The sequence below is a fragment of the Apteryx rowi genome, unplaced genomic scaffold (assembly GCF_003343035.1).
Source record: "Apteryx rowi isolate R43461 unplaced genomic scaffold, aptRow1 scaffold_18, whole genome shotgun sequence".
Lineage (NCBI taxonomy): Eukaryota > Metazoa > Chordata > Aves > Apterygiformes > Apterygidae > Apteryx > Apteryx rowi.
This window is the reverse complement of record NW_020448085.1, coordinates 939,566-960,499: the sequence shown is the minus strand read 5'-3', so window position 1 is coordinate 960,499 and position 20,934 is coordinate 939,566. Positions and strand designations below refer to the sequence as shown.

General features: G+C 40.2%; 1 protein-coding gene across 1 annotated transcript in view; it reads left to right on the top strand.

Annotated features, from left to right (window-relative positions):
• NPM1 (nucleophosmin 1) overlaps window positions 1-13,764 on the top strand; it is a 23,073-nt gene extending 9,309 nt beyond the window's left edge. The window contains exons 3-12 of the mRNA XM_026061305.1: window positions 365-458; window positions 3,315-3,434; window positions 4,224-4,317; window positions 5,231-5,334; window positions 6,322-6,387; window positions 6,961-7,008; window positions 8,449-8,538; window positions 9,546-9,647; window positions 12,358-12,432; window positions 13,410-13,764. Of these exons, the coding sequence (XP_025917090.1) occupies window positions 365-458; window positions 3,315-3,434; window positions 4,224-4,317; window positions 5,231-5,334; window positions 6,322-6,387; window positions 6,961-7,008; window positions 8,449-8,538; window positions 9,546-9,647; window positions 12,358-12,432; window positions 13,410-13,448 (832 nt within the window). The 3' untranslated portion in view covers window positions 13,449-13,764. The remainder of the gene's footprint in view (window positions 1-364; window positions 459-3,314; window positions 3,435-4,223; window positions 4,318-5,230; window positions 5,335-6,321; window positions 6,388-6,960; window positions 7,009-8,448; window positions 8,539-9,545; window positions 9,648-12,357; window positions 12,433-13,409) is intronic.
• The last annotated feature ends 7,170 nt before the right edge of the window (window positions 13,765-20,934 follow it).

The window sequence follows — 20,934 nt, the reverse complement described above, 5'->3', positions numbered from 1 at the left end:
CGCCGGCTCCCGGCCCCGGGGGCTCCCGGCCCGCCGGCCCCGCGCCTCTCCGTACGCGGCAAATCGCCGGCGGCCGCACGGGCAGCGCGCAGGGCGCTGGAGGTTGCTGTTTTCATAGCGGATGGGCTTGAATGAAGCGTAATGGCTGACGCTGTGGGCAGGAGCTGCACGGTAGGCGGTGGGCCGGGGACTTGCCTGGGGTTTTCCCTTCCCCACGCATTTCTCTTAAGTCTCCTTGTGTGCATGGAATGCGGTTGGTTTTCGACGCCAGTGCAGCGCCATAAAGCAGAAAGCATTAAGCTTCAAAGTAACAAGTGGCTAGCAAATACTTGTTCCTAAATACAATAGTTTGCTTACAACTTAGTGATCTTTTCACAGGCTGTGAGCTTAAAGCAGACAAGGAGTATCAGTTCAAAGTAGATGATGAAGAAAATGAACATCAATTGTCTTTGAGAACGGCAAGTACTATTTGTTTTTAAGTTGCAAGTTTTAAATTTGTTTTTTAAGTACTGATATGCTACATTATGAGAAGTGAGCTTTTGTGATGTGGAAATTTATTCCCTTAACATCTGTTCCTTCTGCTGGCATTTCCAAGTGTTTTGTGTCAATTAGCTCTTCTTACTAGGAACTGAACGTCCCATTTTACCTGGAAAATTCTCCATTGTTGTTTCATGGCTTATAGCAAGTGACACAAGGTTTAAAAAAAATGTAAAAAAATGAATTCGTAATAGCTCAATAAAAGTTTACTAAAAGAAATAAGACAGACATATATCTTCTGTTATCTTTAACGCAATGATTTAGATGCTGCAGGAGCACAAGGTGGGATTGGATTTGTGTTATTCACAGATGGGTGCAGACTGGGGAGACTTTATTTTGAAGACTTTTTCATATGTTCTCTCAGCATTATAATTCCAATGCTCTTTGCCCTATAAGCAGCTAATATTGCATCTAAGTTGGGGGGGGAAGACTTATGTTCTGATTCATTTTTAGTAGTGTTGGCCTCTTAAGGATGTTACAGGAAACACCATCTTTCATTCAGACTTTTCATCTGACAGAGCAGCTGCTTGCTGAACAGGGTACTCCTAGAAATCAAGATCTGTGCGTTGAGGGTTTTAAATATGTCCTTAGTTCTTTCTGCTGTCCCAGCAAGAAAGACACTGCATTTCTGTGCTCTGGACTAAGCATGTGACTTCTGTTTTGGTTAGCACAAACATAACATGACACAATTTCGCAGGCAAGAGATTTAAATATTGTCATGTCTGTGTACTTTAGTCTAGCATTTAATAGCACATTTATTTAAATGTAGAGAGATGCCCTGATGGTACTTCTAAATAAGTGAGTTTTAGAACTCTGGATTGCTTCCTACAGGAGTCCAGGATAATAATGGCTGTCCAAGTTAAAACTCATTCAAAGTAATACATACTTATGGCATTAATTCAAATATTATGGTATTTTGTGAACCATGTTTATAGAGTCCTTGCATTTTATAAAAAAACACAATCCAGGCTTGACAATGACTACTTTATACTTAATTAGTGGCCTTTTAGAATTTCTCTTGAGGCAAGAACATATTAAAGTATGGATAGGGCAAGTTCATGTGGATTGTTCTCATATCTGCATGTTTGTAGTGCACATGAAATGAGCCACTGAATGATGCTTGAGTTGTGTGGTTTTATCCAAAGTTCCTGGTTTTGGAAAATTACCTACACCATCTCCTCTGATTGCTGTGACCTCTTCATGGGGGGTGAGACAAATTGATGGACCTATAGCACTAGTACTTAGTTTTTAAGGTTGCGGGGGGGGGAGGTCTAATGCAGAAAACTGCCTCTTAAAGGAGCATAATTTGTAGGAGAGACAAGAAGGTTGAAATAACATGACAGACGGAATATCTGAAAGGCTTGGAGGTTGAATGACATTGCTAGAAACAAAGAAAAATTGCCTTGGCAAGCAGAGCAAGGAGTTTTTGGAAGATCAAATATGAAGCTAGTGAATACTTGGTGACTATGCTCTGTGAACCTGATAAAACTAGGTGAATAAAGATGCTAACTGGCATATGTCAGTTAAGATTCAAGTGTGGCAGGGGGCTTGGTATGAGATGCAGAAAAGAGATTAAAAAAAAGGGGGATAAAAGTGAAAGAGGAGGAGGATTGATGCATGTAGAGGTAGAAAGTGGCATGTGAGGGTTTTCTCAAATGCCTGATCTTAAACAATGACAGCTGCAAACAGAGGGGATGGTCTCCATTTCATTACCTGCTTGTTGCTAATATGGTGCTCACCTTCAGTATAAAAGTTAAAGCACATGAATGGATACTTGCTAGACACTCTGCATTGGTTGTTAATAAATAAATAGTACGTATTGCTCAAGATGTGGTGTGAGTGACAGGAGTAACTGGGAGGTGAGGGGAAGTGCTCTTAGGTGGAAGTCTTGCCCTGGTGGGTAGTTCCAGGAGCTAAATGTATTGTTGCTGACCCATTTGAGAGATAAGAGTAGCAATTTAACTTTCAATTTGCAGTAACAAAACTTGCTAAGAGTAGGAAATCCTATATCCTCTTTCTCAGTGAGCAGTTGGGTATGCCTTGTCCAGATCATTAAAGCTTGCTTAAAACACAGCCCTTAGGCAGAGAATGGAAACTTGATATCTATGCTGCTGTCTGCCTGAAGTGTTTACACCCAGATCTCCCATGGAGAGTGGGGAAATTTCCTTTCAGGGACCTTTGAAAAGGAAACAGTGAACCTTGTTTACTTGTCTCAGGAATAACTAGTACTTTAAGAACAGAATTCTTGGTCTTCAGATCTCACATGTAACCCTGACTCAGATGCCAGTGCTTTACAGAACTGGAATTTCAGGCCTGCCTCATGTCTGTCACTCGCTTTCCTCCCTGCAGCTAGGATTTTTGGATCTCGTGAAGTGCATGACTTTTTGTCACTTACCACAGAAGGCTCAGGCTTAAATTATGGCACTGTAGTAGTGATGGCAGTTGTTTCCCTTCCTCTAGCCATGTATCTGTGCTGCTTCCCTTGGGGCAGCTCTGGTGCTGCTTGGACTTGTCACTGACCCACTTCAATGCAATAAGCCAGTAGAAAATTGTCTACTTTGTTCTGATGGAGTAGTGTACTGAAATGTCTAAGTGAAATCTCTTAAATGCCAGTGTTATGGGAAAGGGAATATTGGCTTGGGAGGGGGGTGTAGTTGAACTATTAGCAGCCAGAAATACAGACTTCCACCTTAAGAGGTGCAGAGCAGTGCGTGTGTTTTAAAAGACTTCAGAATATTTGAGAAGAGTCTCAATGTGCTCTGTTGCTTACTTTGCAGGTTACTTTGGGGGCTGGAGCCAAAGATGAGTTACATGTCGTAGAAGCAGAAGCACTGGACTATGAAGGCAACCCTATTAAAGTAATACTGGCATCGCTGAAGATGTCAGTGCAGCCTACGGTAAGGACATGTACTTGAAAAAGTCTAGTACAAATTGGGTCTCAGGTCAGGAAAAACAGGTTAGAAAAGCTTGCAGTTGACTAAATTGTGTTGAAACTGCTTGTCAGTGTGTTCAGACACATGTCAGTATTGGCAGGGGTAGCAAATGCAAGTAAGAGCTGGATACAAATACATTTTTTGAACTCGGTTGACCTATTTTAGTAGTCATTGGAGACAATCTGGAACTTTGGTTCAAGTTATGCTTTTTTAGGGATGGTATATATTATACATGTCATCTGTGTATACAAATATATGCATTTGCAAGCGGATGCATCTCTAGCATGTGTTGCTTGCTTTGAGCCTGATATGAGAAAATCTAGTTCCATTCTTGGATCCCAAGCTCTCAAGAGATTGTAAAGATGACTGCCACTTTCCCTTGAATTAAGGTCACCCTAGCATTCATTCCTGCCATCAGGAATGTAACTAAAGAATTTCCAGGTTTGACTCAATGGAAGTATAAGGTACAGTGGATATTGTTCAAATTGCATTGCTACTAGGATGTGTAGAAACCTAGGTTGGTCCGGCATATTATAATATGCCATGAGATTGTAGTAGATCACTATTGTGACTTTTTGATAAGCCTGAATGGACTCCATAAACATTTCTGGAATATTCTGTTAGTCTGAAGCTTGTTGTAATTGCATTAGCCCTGGAATCTCCAAATGTTGGTGCTCTTGGTCTCATTTGAATGGGTTGTTAAGCACCCCTTGCCCTTAATATGTTAATAAATTACAATGCTTTTTTCCTCAGGTTTCATTAGGTGGCTTTGAGATTACACCACCAGTGGTCTTGAGGTTGAAATGTGGTTCAGGGCCTGTTTATGTCAGTGGTCAGCATCTTGTAGGTATGTATTAGTCTATTTACTGTTTTTCAAAGTAAAACACCTTTTCAATGTCCCTAGAATAAATATGCATATTACAGCTGGTAGAACACCATTTGGCATGCTTAAGGTGTCAGTGTTGGAAATGTCCCACGCTAGTGTCTGGAACCCTGTGGGGGCAGCACCTTGCGATCTCACTACCTGTCAGCATGAACAGAACTTCTTAAATGATGTATCCAGTAACATGAGCAATGCCTTCTCTGATATTGGTCTTCTGAATCTTTAATTGCCTGTTGTGAGGGACATGAGATACCTGGAGGGCAAGCAAGTTCAAAGAAATACTTGCATATTCTTTATTGTCCCTTGTTTTATAGGAGGAAGGGGACTTTGTCAGCCTTCTAATTTCTAGTTCTAATTTCTCTCCTTAAAAATGGGTGTTAATCTCCCCAGCTATGAGCCTTTTACTTCATCAGTTGGGGTTTGAGAAGACAGCCTGTGAAATATTTCTGATTTTGTTCTAAAGGCTAAAGCCAGGACTAGATTCTTTATCTGTATGTAGAGTTGCTTTTGAAATGGCATTTTCTGTCTAGAGGTTCTTAAGCACATCTCCTTTAAAATGGAGAAAATTTGGTTCTTGTCTTTCCATGGCTTCTTTTCCAAGACGGATGTTACAGGCAGCATATGGGTGGTTATTCATCCATTGTGGATTTAGGTTTTGTAGCGTGTGCATAAAGTCAGCTGGAAAACCACCTGACCTCAGTGGTTAAATTGCTAATAGGAGACTTTTGCATGCTTGAATTCTAGCAGTTTGGGGGACCTTACCTTTTCAGCTCTGGGTGATACTCTTATGTTGTCTGTCCCTTACTAGTATCTTTACTAGTATCTTGTTTTCACTACCATTAAGTGAATTTTTGGTACATTCTTTTCATTTTACCAGCATTAGAGGAAGAACCAGAGTCAGATGATGAGGAAGATGATACAAAAATTGTGAACACTTCAACAAAGAGACCAGCAAGTGGAGGAGGAGCTAAAACACCACAGGTATACTTTTTTTAATCGGCTTGTCTGCATTTTTCTTTTAGATTGGTTTGGTATTAATGCTGCTTAGGAGTAAGCAGTTACATGGCTTGCAGTGATTTAGATGTAAGAGGGTTTATTCACCTCTGTGGGGAAAGATTATTCTGTACTTGGGTCTTGCCAAGACCCAAGTTATACAAATGTAGTTCTTGAGTGCAGATAGCTTCCAAAGCTCTGCTAAGGGGGCTGATACAAAAATGGAAACCTACTTTTATTGTGGAAAGCTGTCTCATAACAGCAGTGGTGGTGGAAGCTTTGTCCACTGCAGTGACTGAATGTGTGCAGATTTTGATAGCTACTTGTGACTAGGGTACGAGTGCTGATTGAAGCACTGCAGTAGAAGGAGAAAGGTTCATTTGCTCAGAGCGCTGTGCAAGTGGGTTGGGAGCTGTTGACTTGGTAGCTGTTGGTGGACCCTAACTGTGGAGCGCAGTACTTACTGATAACATGGGGTGGATCCCAGCTATCTATCTTTCAGGCTCATATTTTGGAAAACATTAGAATATTTGTGTGTATACAGTCTGATCTGTGTTAGATTAGTGTCTCTTTAGTGTTAGCTTTAGTTGTAGAAGCAGGTAAATGTGGCTTTTTTACACCAGGCGAAATCTTAGTATTGACAAACTTATTTTTCTAGGCTTCTGGGTGTATGCAGAGGTGGTATGTCTTACCTGGCTTTCCTGTAACTTCAGATATGCCAAGCCACAGTCCCTTCTTGTGTATTTGTCAGTGTTAACTGATCAAGTGTTAATTTGGCCTTTGTTCAAAGGGCAGAGGAAATAAAGTTAAATTGGACAAATTTATACAACAGTGGTGACCACTAAATTGTGTAATTTTTGATTTTAGCTGTATCGAGACTATCTTGTATTTATGCTGCAAATTATTTTGGGTCAAGGTTACTGTGTATCAACAAAGTGGTATTGACACTTACCAGACTTGATTTCTTTTTATTAGAAAAAAGCAAAATTGTCAGAAGATGATGACGATGATGATGAAGATGACGATGATGATGATGAGTATGTGTTTTTGATTTAATGGTGTGTTTTGAAATGCCATTGCAGGGCTAATTGTTTCAGGACATGAATTATGTATGCCGTAACTGGATATTATGCCAGGAAATTCCTTAGCTGCAAAAGTGCAGAATTAGCTCAAACTTATCTCCATGCTATAAACTAAATTGTAACTTTAAAAAATGAGTGTTTTTCAAATATCTCACATTGGGTTAGAAGACTTAGTTTCATGTAGTTCAGTAACTTCAAATAAATTTAGAATTCCTTCTTTAGTAGTAGTTCTGTTTGTATCACTGCATTTGGAATCTTTAGCTTATTTCAAATCCGAAGATGCATGCTTTCGGTATTAAAGTGGAAGGGAACGAGTTTTACTACTTTGCTAGTCAGTAGGGGGATTTGACCTATAATTAGCTTCCCATGTATTAAAACAATCTAGAAGGTAGAGTTGAAAGCTTACTTGCTTCCTTCACTAGTAAGAATTTTTATTGAAAAAGTAAGATGAATTCTTGGTGAATAAGGTAATTGTCTATGCCTATAAATCTTGAGCTATGGTGAATGACTACCTTTTAATTATAGTGATGAGGATGACTTGGATGAAGATGAGGAAGAACTGAAAACGCCAATAAAGAAAGTAAGTGGCCTGTATATTTAACATTTGAACTTAGATGTCATTGTTGACATCCTTCGTTTGACCTATGAAGAGTTAAAAAGCCTGTTTAATGAACTTGAAAGGTAGTGATATCAGTGGGTAGACTTACTACCTGTAGCTCAGTTTATCCAGGCAGGAGGAGTAAGTGCTAGCACCTCTAATTGTTGAATTGCTTGAGAGTGATCTTTAAGGTAAGACCTCTGGGTGGGGGGGCTGAGTTTGCAAAAGTGAGATACAGGTTTAGGTTTGAACTCCTGAGTTTATTGCAGTGTGGAAACTAGCTGAACTCTCAAGCTCTGTGCAGTGGTTTGTTTTTAATAGTGGGCTGGATATCTTGAGATTGTGTAAGGGGAGACAGTAATCAGGCAGATGGTTCTTTGTATTAATAATGATAATGACTATAAGCACTGCTACTTGGAATCTGTGAATGGGGTGCTTTTGATCTGGCTTAGTTTATATAAAGGAAATCGTAATAGGACATTAGAACACTTCAGTGTGTGTATGCATTGAGATTGCATTTACTTCAGTACAAAGCAGGGGCAGCTGGGTGGTCCTTTACCACCTGGGTATATGCATGTGCAGTAGACAGACTGGTATGGTTTCATGTTTGGATGTTGGACAGTAAGCAACATCCTGTTCTGATAAGTAAGATGTGTTGACTGTGCTTTCCCTGTCAATGAATCTTTGTATTGTAACTTCCATTGAAAAAGACTTTCATATGCGAGTCTCTTGGAAAAGGTTCACTTCAGGCAGCCAATATGAAATCGCATCAGTCCTTGAGTGCCATCTGGTGGTAAAATAAACTAAGACAGTCTGGCAACTGCAGAGATAAAGGAGGTTGTGACTAATCTCTTAAACTTGGTTACATTGGCTTCAATTTATATTTACGTATCTCCTGTCTGGAAATGAACACTTAATGTTGTATTCCACTAAAGGCTGTTCTGTCCTGATGCATTTCTGCAGGTCAAAGTGCGCAACAGCTTTAAGACCTGTTAAAGATATTAACGCCAACTGCAGATCTCTCACCATGTATTCAAACACAGTGCGGTTGAATGAAATACTCCTTTGATTTATATAGGAATGCAAGAATCCAATTCTTGAATATGCATATGGCATTGTGCATGCGTTTGCCAGACTACTTCTGCAGGAAATGCTAAGAGGAAGTAAAGGTTATGATCTTTCAAATAACTAGCACTGTCAGATCTTGAACTTGCAATGCCAGCTAGAATTAGAAAAGTCATTTGAGCTCTTGTAGCATACATGCTTTTTGATTAAATAATAGACACATTGGTTTATGCTGCTTTGTTCCAGGTTAAATAATACTGAAGACCTGGTGACAAATATGTATTATGTTAATGAACTTCTCATTGGTAACAGTGGGTTTTTTTTAATGGAAAGTGAACTTAAGTGCTTTATTTTCAGCCTGTCCGTGAATCTTCAGGAAAAAATATGCAGAAAGCAAAGCAAAATGGAAAAGACTCTAAGCCGTCCACACCAGCATCTAAATCAAAAGTGAGTGAATGCAAATGAGTAAACCTAATGTTAATTCCTGTGTGGAATATCTTGCATAATGGTTAGTACGTTATTTAAAGTTACTGTTAAGTTAGTTTTTTGAATATGAGTAGAAAGCATGATTGGAATGCTGTCATGTCATTGCTTAATGTTCTCCTGTGATGCTCTTTGGTAGTACTCCCTGTATTAAATCTTGGCTGTTGTAGTTATATCAGCGATGCTGTCCCTGGTGATCATTTGTGATCCCATTGTTTAAACTGCTAGTCTTCATATTTTTTGCATAGTTGCTAGGACAAGAGGATGTTGATCAAACTCTCACTGTAGTATGATAGAAGACTGCCACTGACAAGGGAGTCCGATCCTTGCTTCTAGTTATGTTTCCTGCTACCTGCCTTGTCCCAGCACTGCTAGTTTTGTGCCTTTATGATGATGCAGTTCAGGAAAGTGATCTGAGAACTTAACAATTTTAATGTTGAACTTCTTTGTAGCTGGGCCAAGCTTCCTTATGCGGCTTTCCCTTGCTGCATGTAGATTAACACACATAAAGGTTGCAAACAGAAATTAGTTTGGGATGGATGGGAGGATATCATCTCAAAAGCAGTGCAGATTTATGCCTTTTTAAAGCATGGCTGGCCTAATGTGGCTGCAGTTGTGGAACACACTCTAAATGACTGGTTTGTGCTATTTTCAGTTTCATTTGTCTTTGGGAAAGAGCTGGGTAAACATCTGCCCAGGAACATAAGATACTCACTATGCTAACCATATTTACTAATTCCAAACTTAAATATTGTGTTCTTGACCTTGTCTTTCATAAGGGCTGTCTTGGGAGCACAACTTTAACTTCTATGACTTTGAAAAGTATCTGATGTATTTGTGTAATAGCTTGTTCCTGTATTAGGTATAAATTCTGCTAGGTTTTAAGATTCTTTTTTCTAGAAAACTTGATCTTGCATACTAAGCAGCTTTATGTATATGAAAGTTTCTAACAAAATGTATAATTGTTGCAGACTCCAGATTCCAAGAAGGAGAAATCTCTAACTCCCAAAACACCAAAAGTCCCACTGTCATTAGAGGAGATTAAAGCAAAAATGCAGGCGTCCGTAGATAAGGTGAGGTTTTTTTTGGAACTTCAGATTGGTCAGTTTTGATATATGTTTTTTTTTACTTTGCGGATCAGAAGTATTGGATGTTATTAAGAAATGGTTGCATGTCACTGCTGTCCTATTAATGCTATATCAGTGTTGAAACTTAGAAATACAAACTCTGGGACAAATGGAAGCCACTGTGTTCATGAGAAACCAACAAAAGGGTCAAGAGTTAACACCCTAGTGGGAGCTGCTGTGCTGATGTTCCTGGGTATATGTGGGCTTCAAGTTGCACACATTTTCCCATGAACTTTCTCTTAAGGTTTTTTCTCTAGTAGTGGTGATTACCAACTTAATTTTTTTTAAGCTGTTTCTACTGTGTTTAAAAAAAAAAGCAACAACAAAACCAGCAGCCTTGGGTGTAGTGTTTATTCTAGAGGTGTCTAACTAGTATACACACTTTATTTTAGGCAACTAGACTAAAGCAGGGTTCTTTTCATACCTGGAATTGATTGGTCTAAAAGGAGTATGCAAGTTTGGAAACTTGTAAGGCTCTGTAATTTCCAGAAGGGGGAGATAGGTGCTTGTGATATCCATTCATGAATCAATTAAGTCTTAAAAGCAGTTACCTTCTGAACTGGAGATGGAGATTTGAGGTTAATTCAGTCTCCCTTCAATGGATGTTCCATCTTTTGAAGGTCAGATAATGACCTCTTGTCTTTTGAGTGCTGTCAGCTTTAACTGGCATTTCAAGGTTGTGTTATTAGCTACTATACATTAGCTACTGCTTAAGTGTCAAAAATTACATTTTAGTAAAAATGCTCTCTGTATGGGCTGGTTGGTAGTAGAGTGTAGAGGTAGTAGTAATTCTTTCCCCATTAGCCAGGTTTGGATACCTGTGTGTTAACTAGGGGTGCAGTTCAGTAGAGGCACACCTGTGCTGCAGAACAACTGATAATGAGGAGCTGGCATTGACACTACATGCACTTTGGAATTTTTTTTACTAATTCAAGACTCTGCTTGTAGATCAGATGCTCATTGGTGATTCGAAGGAATTCTGGTGACTGAATCAGATTCCTTGTTGGAGACTTATTTTTGGATAAATGTAAAGCCTGCATTGGCAATTTTATGAGGAGCTCTGGGTTTTGAATTCAGCCTCAGATGCCTGTTTCCTCCTTATACTGGCAATTAAGTCACCTAAAGAATTAGGATTGTCTTGTGCTTTGTTTCTTAATATTTCAAGACAATTCTGTCCTATGAAGGCAAAATATGGCAGAATGGCTCTAAGGATATATAGTGGATCTGTGATATACTTCATCAGGATCAAATTGCATATCCCTAAATTGTGAACCTGACAGTGATGGATGGTATCATTCTACTAGGTCAAACTAACCTCTTGGAACAAGTGGATGCTAGCGGTGGTTTTGCATGACTCATACAGGAACAGTGATTAGTGTTGCCTCTGCATTGTAAGCAAAAGTGGCTTAGCTGTTTGCAGTAGGCAGAGATGTCCCTGTGGAGGGAATAATGCAGCATACAGACTGGATAATAAGAATTGGCAAGTGGCTTCAGTAGGGTACACTTTTTGGTTGCTGAAAACTGTTTTTACTGGGAAGTGCTGTGTAAGCACAAATCTGTAGAAGCAGACAGCTTAATTTAGTGTTTTCCAAGATAGTGCTAGACTGTCTTGGTAAGGCAAAATGCTTGTGCATTGCCATATACAATAGCTGTTTTAGCTGACAGCCTGCAAGTTAACAGCTTAAAAATGGCTTGTGTGAATCGCTAGAGAAAGTGTGATAATATTAAAATGGAACTCCTGTATTATGTAGCAAACTTAAGTTGGTATCTACAAGCTAATGGAAAAGCATCAGTACTTGTCAGATTCAAGGAATAAGACATTGTCAAAATCCAAGCTTTTTTGATTGTTGTGTACTTTGGTTTCAGATATTCCTAATGTATCTTTGTTTTCATTGAACATAAAAGTCCCTTCTGCAATGTGCTGAACAGCAGCAAAGTGTGTTCTATAATTATAGGCTAGATAATTTCAATTGTTGTAACTGAAAAATAATAAAAATTTCTCATGTGGCATGTGAAAGTCAGTGTCCCTTAAGGTGATTTCATATTATTTTGACTGGAAAAAGGGGAGACATGTAAAAAGATCAACCTAGATCCATGAGTTATGGAATGCACTTTGTGCACTTGAGTATGTGCAAAGACATTTTCAGATGTATGTGAGCGCATGTGTGGAATGGCTCATGAATTTATAGAACTGATGTACCAAAATGAGCCTTAAAATAGGGGGCCATGAGTGGCAGATTAGTTAAATTTTTCTTTAGAAAGCTGAAGCAGAAAAAACCTGCTTCCAAAGGACAAGCATGTCTGAAGCTACGTACCATGGTAGGAAAGCCATAAATACATAATTAGTGCTAGTTTAACTGAATAGCATATGTATGTTGACTACAAACAAGGTTAAGTGATAAATGCTTGCTATTGTGTTTTTGAGCATGTGCAGAGTTGCTTGTAAAGCCGTTTCAGTGTGTAGGCCCTCACTGCTGTGGTAAATATCTGCATATTGTAGTGAAAGATGTTTAAAATGGTTTGATAGCAGACTGGATGTTGCAAGGTGAGTCCAGTAAAATTCCACTTGTGTTGCAAAGTGTTTAAGCTTCATATGTTATTTTATTGGAGTCATTTAATGGCCTGCATACACTAAAGTTTGCTTTTTTCAAAATAGGGTTCTTCCCTTCCTAAGCTGGAACCCAAATTTGCCAACTATGTTAAGAATTGTTTCAGGACGGAGGACCAGAAGGTAACTGAATTTATTGGAGCTTGATAAAATCCAAAAAATGCTTATAACCTAATGTAGGGATTCTTTTCCACTTCTTAGTCTTTACAAGCTTTAGACTATTTCAAAGGGTTACAAACCACAAACAATACTTCAAATTAAATAAATGGGAACGGTTTTAAGGGTTTAGTTGGCTAAGATGAGAAAGCTAATATTTTATTACATTTTTCCAGCTTTTATATGGTTGGTAAATTATCTCTTGCTTACTAAACCCACAGAATTTTCCTTTTGGCACCATGTTGGCTAAGGAAATGAGCTGTGGTTTTCCTTGCTGCTGAATTTGGCCACTTAGGCTAGTCTGCTGTTCAGCCTTCTTTTGTTGGGGAGGGTGTCTGGGAGGGGGAACTGTTTTGCAATTGAAATTATGGCTTTCTTGCTTCTTTTTCTCCCAAAGTCAACTGAACTCTTGTAAGAGGGCAAGCCAAAAGGTGGTATCAGGAAGCAAGTTTCTGAATTAGTTATTACTCAACATGTACTAGGTTAAAGTATGTCTTAGATTTCCCTATCAAAATTCCTCTAAGTTAAAACTTTCTTCCAGTGACAGAATTCCTTATGCTTTCCTGCTTCCTTCAGTGGTTCAGAATAAACTTGTCTGATAGACAAATTGATAGGTTCTTGAAAGAATGTTTAAAAGCAGCTAGCCTCAGCTACTGGAGTTGGTCTGACATTAGCCAGGGTAGGCAGAGTTCAGCCAATATTTGCCTAGCTGGTCCACACCCATCCTCTCACTTACCTTCACTGAATTCTTATTATTGTGACTTACTGTGAATAACAGTCTCCTAACAGAAGGACCTAATGTTGCTTTCAACTTCATTTTCTCTGAAGAATGCATTTTTTTGTTGTAACTTAATGTCAATATTTTGTGGAGTAAATGGGGATAGTAAACTGAAAATAATTAGAAAACTAGATTTCAATTTCTAACTTTTTGTGTACACTTCCAGGTCATTCAAGCTCTCTGGCAGTGGAGACAGACTCTGTAAGAAAAGAAAACAGTTTAAACAGTTCATTAAAATCTGCAGTCTTATTTCTGTAACCATTATTTGGCTGTCCTTTTTACAAATGCTGAAAGAGCTTTCCCTACAGTGTCTGATAAATGTCATCCAGATTACCTTGCCAAGAATGTGTTGTCCAAAATGCCTGTTTAGTTTTTAAAGACGGGACTCCACCCTCAGCTTCATTTTAAGTATGTATGGAATGTTTTGATAAGGCATGGTGGTGGTGGTGGTCAGACAAATGGAAATGGTGGGGAGACTAAGTGTACGTGGAAAAAATAAAATTTAGTATTTTAATAAAGTACTATCGTTTCTTTTTTATGGGTTGGGGTAGACTGCATACTGAATACAGAAGATAACAGGGCTTGAAAGTTCTCATAGGAACTACTGCTAAGTATTTCGGCTACTTCTCTTTACCAAGTACGCATTAGATAGTCTCATTTATTCTGTCAGCTTTAAAGACAACTTTCCTCCAATTACATGAGCTTAACAGCTACTGAACAGATGGTTTGGTGAGAAGACTTAAGTGGTAAGCTGGGCTGTGTTCTTGTCTGGAAGTGACCACTAATTATATAATTGCCTAAAACAGCCTTTCCTGCATCTCAGTTTCTGACCCTGCTTGATTGCACTTGGTTTATGGTTTCTCTTTAACAATTGAATCTGTAGGGCTTGTGACTCCACTTGTAAAACGTAATACTTCTGATTTGGGAAATGCTGGCTGTGCTTTTCCCATAAAGGGCTACACTCTTTGAGGTTGTCTTGCTTAATGAATCTTGTAAGGGTTTTGTGGAGAAGAGTGTTAAGCTCTTTGAATGCTGTAGGGTGTGTCTAGAGCACTCTTAGGCTGAGTGAGATCAATGCCAGTGGATACATTCCTGGGAATGGTGGGAAGCTAGTCTCCAATCTTTCAGGATCACAAATCCCAAAAGCTCAAATGGGTAGGTAGCCTGTATCAGTTCCTCAGATTATGTTCAGAAGTGCTGCAGATAATGGTTGTCCTTGTTCAACTTAATCCTACTGTTCACAAATGTGGGCAAAGCATGTGAAAAACAGTGGCTTTCTTTGGGAGATAATTCTGTGGTCAAACCTGGTGACTTGCTAAGCCAGAAGCCTCCTTTAAAGTGTGGCTAAGATGACAAAATGGAGCCAAGAATAGATTTTATTATTATTGCCTACCAAGGGCTTTAAAAGGCTGAGGTAAAACAATCTGCTGGATCATTCTCAGTTCTAGAAAATAGAAACGCCAAGGTGTAAGGGCGTTTTCATGTTGAAAGGAGGAAATCATGAATGACATACCTGATGTTGTGAACTTTTCCTCAAAGCTACCTAAATGCTGTAGTGCTTCAAATGTTTGAATGCTATAGAATGCATGGTAACTTTGTGCAGTAATGGTATGAAGGCAGGAGCAATACTTTAGTACAGTAACTATGAAACCTTGATTTGGCCCTCACTACAGAGTTCAGAATTAATGTGACTGACTTCCATTTTTTCACGTCAGAAAATGTTATTGGGGAATTAAATGATATTAAAGCAGGTTTTAGCAGTTTGTGTTTTTACCCCCTGAAGGGCTCACAGCAGTTGGAGCCCTACAGTGGTTTAGTGGATAAAAGTTGCTTTCTGTTCTTCATTGTTGCCTTTACAACACAAAAATCTTTGCGGCACTACCTTTGCGGCAAGCAAGCTGGGTATTGGGTCTCCTATTTATTGGTTCTTCTGCAAGTTGTTTTAGAAGCAGAATGTAATTTGGTTACTGAAACAATGTATTTTTAGGGTTTCCTATTGTAAAAACCTTAGACTCTATAGTCAAGTTTCCAGGTGTGATGGAAACCAGTACAACTCTCCAGAAGCAAACTTCTTTTGGAAAAACAAAAAGCTAAGCATTGTACACTGTAGAGAAGCAAAATACAGTGCAAGTCTAGTGTCAAAAGATTCATTTAAGCTTGACTATAATTGCAGCATGTGAAATGGCAGAGTATGAGGGTTTGAAATGCCTATTTTGGTGGGGTTATATCAATAAATGATGTCACATGCACAAGTGGGAGCAAATTTCTCTAGTGAAATAGAGCTAATGGCACACAGGCTCATTTAAGCAAAATTGCCCTCAATTTTGACTGAAACAAGTGAAAATTGTACAGTAATTTCAGTAAGAGGCTATCCAGCCAATAAAATATTCAGGGTATTAAACTTTTTAGAAAAGCTGGGAAATCGTCTGTCTATAGGTTGCTGACTGAACCAGGTCGGTGGGGCACAGCCAGGCTTGACACAAGGACTGGAGGTGGAAGGCAGCCTGTACGGGCAGGTCTAATGGAAAATGTATTCCTGTGCTGTAAGAGGTACAGTGTAATGTCAAAGCTTCATCAAGCTCCCATTAAGTGTCATGAGGCATCTTTGTGGCATCTGCATCATGGTGTAAAGATGATAACTTGTCTCCTGTTTAGCTTGCTTACTCTGTTTTCTGCCTATTTATATTCTTGCAGCTTTAGCTGTGAAAAGAAGTTAGTGTGGCTATCTGCTATACTGTTCTGTGTCTGGCTCATTGCTGTGTGGCAGTCTGCCCTATCCCTCCCCTAAACATCATACTTCACCCATTTCTGCCAGTCATGTCTCCAAACACTTCACTCCTGTTTGGGCTGGCCATCTGATGACTCCTGTGGGGCTGCGAGGCTGTGCACTGGTATTCTCTAGGATATTTGGATGTGGCTGCCAGGTCTTTCACTTCATTGAATGTTTTAAGTTCTTTGAACAGAACCTAAGATGTTGAATTTTAAAATTCTCCGTTTAAGCTCACATGTGAAAGTACCTGTTAAAAAGAAGATACCAAATACCAGATGTGGGTTATTGAAGTACTGTTTTTGACTTTCCACAGAGCAGCTCCCTTAAGTAAGCTTCTGTGGTATTAATAATGGCATAATTGCAACAAAACTATTGTTTTGATAGAAATACTTGTACTCATTATTGAGGGCTGTCAGTCCTTGGGGAGATCATGTAGGTACAGGCATGGTAGGAGAGCATTAATGTAAATGCAGGCTTTCTCTCTGCCTCAGGCAGACTGCTCACCTTCCCTTTACAGAGTACTGAAATGTCTCTCTCCAGGCAGCTATCCCATGACCTCTCCTGTATTTGCTTTCTCCACTCATTTCTCACCCTGTTCCCCTCCCTGTTGCAGGACCCCTCTGATCCTTGCCTTTTTTCATGCTTCATGTCCATTCTTTAAGATGAAACTCTTTCCTGTAGCCTCTGTAAATAAACAGACATTGGGAGCATTTCCCTGTCCAGGGCAAGGAGAAGGGTGGACCGCTGAGCAGGAGTGCCTGTACTATCATGGCCCATGTATGGGAAGGTAGCTGCACTGTTCTCTGCCACAGGGCATTGGCTGCAGCTACAACTGCTCCTACAGGTCTGTTTTGTCTCTGGGTTTCTGGACATCTGATTTCAGAGAAGATAATATAAGGATACTGTCCTTTTCCCACCTAGGGGATCTTGATCTGTACCTTGCTGCTTATCATGTGCTGCTTCAAGAACAAAGTGCTTGCAGCTACTTTAGATCTGTCTTTATTTGAGCTCCTATTTGGTGCTTTTGCAAATCAAGCTACTTTGTCAAAATGAAGCATGGTTCTCTCAAACCCAACAGCTCCTTGCTGCAAAGAGCATTGGGCTCTTCTCTGCTTTGTTGGTGCTCAACTCTTTTTCCAGCCTTTGAGAGGAACAGCTCCTCAAGGGTAGCTGGCAGTGAGTGGAAGGGAGTGTGTGTGGGCTGAGGTAATGGAAAACAGGGCCAGGATGGGTGGTGGTTCTGGGCTTCTTGCCACCCAGACAGCCCCTCAGGGCCTAAGTTCATGCTGGAACATGCTCTGTCCTCTCCTTCTCATAATTTTACCCAGATACTTCAGGCTCTGTCCTGTCTCCTTCCAATGTGCCATTACTGAGTAGCAGCCAAACTCTTCCCAACTTTTCTTCCCCTCTTTCCCTGTGGAATGAGCAGATAGATCCCTATTCCTCTTGCTGTTTTCCCAAAGGGGAATTAAAGATGACAGCCCACTTACGAAATGTCATATACAAATCGCAAATGAATTAGGTGGTTTTGGAGCTAAGCGTTAGATGGAGTGCCTTTATTTCCCTTGATTTGTCTAATGGGCAGTAGGTCCTGGCAAGCAGCAGTGAGGCCAATTGGTTGTGTTGAGTGAGGTTTGGAAGTTTTGTGATCTGGTATTTATTAAGGATTGCTTTGTCTGAATACTGACTCTCATGATCAGATTGGAAGAGAGCTGAGCTTGCATGATTTGACACAGGAGAACTGGTGAAGAACTGAGGTGTCTGTAAGGGCTTTACATTTTCCTTTCTCAGGTGGTAGAGGGAATCTGCCTTAAAACCCCCCCCCCCTACATTTACACTTCTGGGATCAATTCCATTTTGGAGGTCCATTCCATTGGATTGGCTCTTCAGTGGTTGCTTTGTATGCACGTGTCTCAAGAGTGTGTTTTAAACCATGTTTTATTTGGACTAAATAAGTCAATCAAAAAAGTAATAAGTGTTAATTAAGATGTTATGAAATTCTGCAGAGACAACTTCTAATTCCGTGTGTGGGTTGCGGTCAATTAAAATGGTGTGATTTGCCGTGTATTTACTTGCTGTGCTGCTTATGTTCTTCAGAAAGTGGCTCTTCTTCCCTTCCACCACTTCTCCTATTAGCTGTCCTTAACAGAGCCAGAAGACACTTTGTAGGAAAAGGATCCTGGGAGAAAACAAAGAATGAGAAAGGGCAATGACTCAAAAGTAATGAGGATGAGGGTTAAAAGTGAGAACAGGAAGACTAGAGACACTGAGGGGGATGATCAGCAAGAGGACCCTTAAGAGAAAGGGAATTTCTCTTGAATGAGGATGTAAACTTTCAAAGTTGTTTTGAGATTAAGCCTGTGTTTTTTAACTGTTTTTTTGTTTTGTTTGGGGGGGGGGGGGTTCATGAAGAATAACTGCAGGGAGAGTTGAAGCCATTTTGTAACATGTAGAGTTATTTGGCATCTCACTGCAGAAGCCACCTTTATCCATGCCTTACTCTCAACTTCTTTCCTGTTACTCCTTACATTTGTCCCAAGGCTTGCAATTGTGATATTTTCCCAAGGATGTTCTTGCTAAGAAACCTCTAGTAATGCAAATCATGGTATATTGAGGCACTGATGGTATATATCACACTGGCATTGCTTTAACTGAGTGTCACCTCCCCATGTACCTGCAGATTTGGAAGTGGTCTGTATGCAGAATGTTTTTGGTAGCACAAACTATTAATGGAACTTCTTTATACTTCAACTGTGTGCATCTGAAAATGGAGGAGGAGCAGAGCAATTGCGTGTTCATTCATCCTGGGACACAGGAAGACCATGGTGCCCTTTCAGTTCCTTTGCTTTTTAAACTAAGTTGTGTTCTAAGAAGAGCCCAAGCTGACAGAAGGACCTACTGACAATAGATAGATGTGCCTGAAAAGAATGGTCATAACTAAAAGAGGAAGAGAAACATGGACTGGTTCTTTAGGTGTTCCTTGTATGTGTGTGTGTTGGTGGGGAAGGGGGTTTAGTTAAAAGCTATTTCCATGTGGAAGACTTGAAGGAAATGCTTAAAAGTATGGGTGAGGGGGAATTAAGGGGCAGGGAAAGGGTCCTGAATGCTGGAGGTGACCTTATTACTAAATGGAAAGCTTTACTCATTAGTCATTTGATTGTAGTTTTCCACTATCTCATAAATCTGTTGGAGAGATGCACCACTTAGAAAATTAAATACAACCTAAAAAAAAGTCAGTAACCTCAGTAAGTGCACTAGAGTGTTATTAGGCTCCTTTAAAGCCAGCCTACCTAGTGTCATAGAGAGTGATATGTAAAAGGAATAGCAAAGATCTGTATTGATGATGACTACAGAGTGGAGATGTAATACCTTGCCTGGGTGTAGTACAGATTGCCAAGGCTACACAACTTTTAGAGCAGCTTTGTGCATTTCTCTTTTGTCAAGGTGATTTATTGGTATTGATTTTAAAAAACAGAGGTCAGTTTTTCCCCACCATAAATTTGTCAGTATGTGGAATAAAGTTTGCCTACTCAGCCTCCTGCCAGTGGAGTAGCTAGGGGCAGTAACATGTCATGGGATCACTGTGATGAAGATAAAAAGGGGATTGAGCCCTTGCAATCTCCACAGACCACTTAAGGACAGGGAGGTTGGGGGATCTTGGGTTCTTTTTTAGGGTCACAAACTAAGAGAGATGTTTCTGCTTGCTCCCTCTTGCTTTATGGATCTAGATAGTCCTTTCCAACTTATTCATCCCCCAATTACATATCTTGTCATAGCCTTCTACTTGCTAACTTGGTTCACAACTACTTCTCAAGCTTCTTCTGTCCTGCTTGTTCTGATCCTTCTCTTTCCACCTACTTCCTCCTCCAATCTGTTCTCCTTCCCCTTGCTATTGCTAGCAGCACTGTCTTTCCCTGATCAGTCATGCGCTCTCAATATTTAGACAATGTTTGAGCACCCTTGCAAGCTCAGTGCTCCTCTGGTAGGCTCCTCCACCTGGTCCTTATTCTACCTGTTGGCTCCTCCTCACACACCCTCTTCTTCCTTTCTTTCCTCCAACCCACTGGTTCCCAGGCTCATCGCTCAAGCAATCATAACTAATGTCTTCCCAGATGATCAAGCTTCTGGCCCTACTCTCCTCCCCTTGACTTTTCTCCTTGGCTCCTAGATCAAATCTGCATTCTCAATCAATGACACACTACCTCATGACCCTGTGTGGCAGGAGAGATGCACAGGTGTAACAGCAGGCCAGGTGTGGACTGGATCATATTCTCTGCTAAAGTTTCTCACTTTCCCTGCTGCAGCTTCTGAACCTCATCAATCTCCTTCCTATTCTGAGCTAACTCGTGTCCCTGGAGTGTGTGAATCTGTTTTCCTTTGTGTTGCCTGGCTATACTTGAAGTATCTCTGAGAGCATAGCAGGGACTAGTGCCCTCATTTCGGTTGTGGTAAAGAACAGCAGTTACAAGTAAGGCCAGCCCTGCTCTGCTGCTGCACCTCTGAGTGCATGGAGCATTCAGCTTTACCTGAATGTACCTTACTGCCTGTAGGGTTGCCAGAGACTTTGCACGTGCAAGGCGAATGGGACTTCCAGAGATATCTTTTTGCTGAGCTGTGGCCCTGTGATTTTGCAGAAAAACTGCTATGTTTGGGTATATCTTTGTGGGAACGGCAAAGACAAAGACCCACCCATCTGTCATATTTTTCCAGGTTCTTGTTCTGAGGTCAGGTATAGGCTACAACTGCTCTTCAGAATGATCAGTAGAAAATTTTTTTATACCACCTTGTTTTTAGACAAATGAGCTGTTTTACTTGACTTTTTTGGTAAGTAGCAGGGTGAGGCAGGCACTTGTCAAGGAAAATACCAACCTGCACAACTGCATTTGGCAAAGCTGAGAGAAGGTTCCAGTGGGAAGTGCTA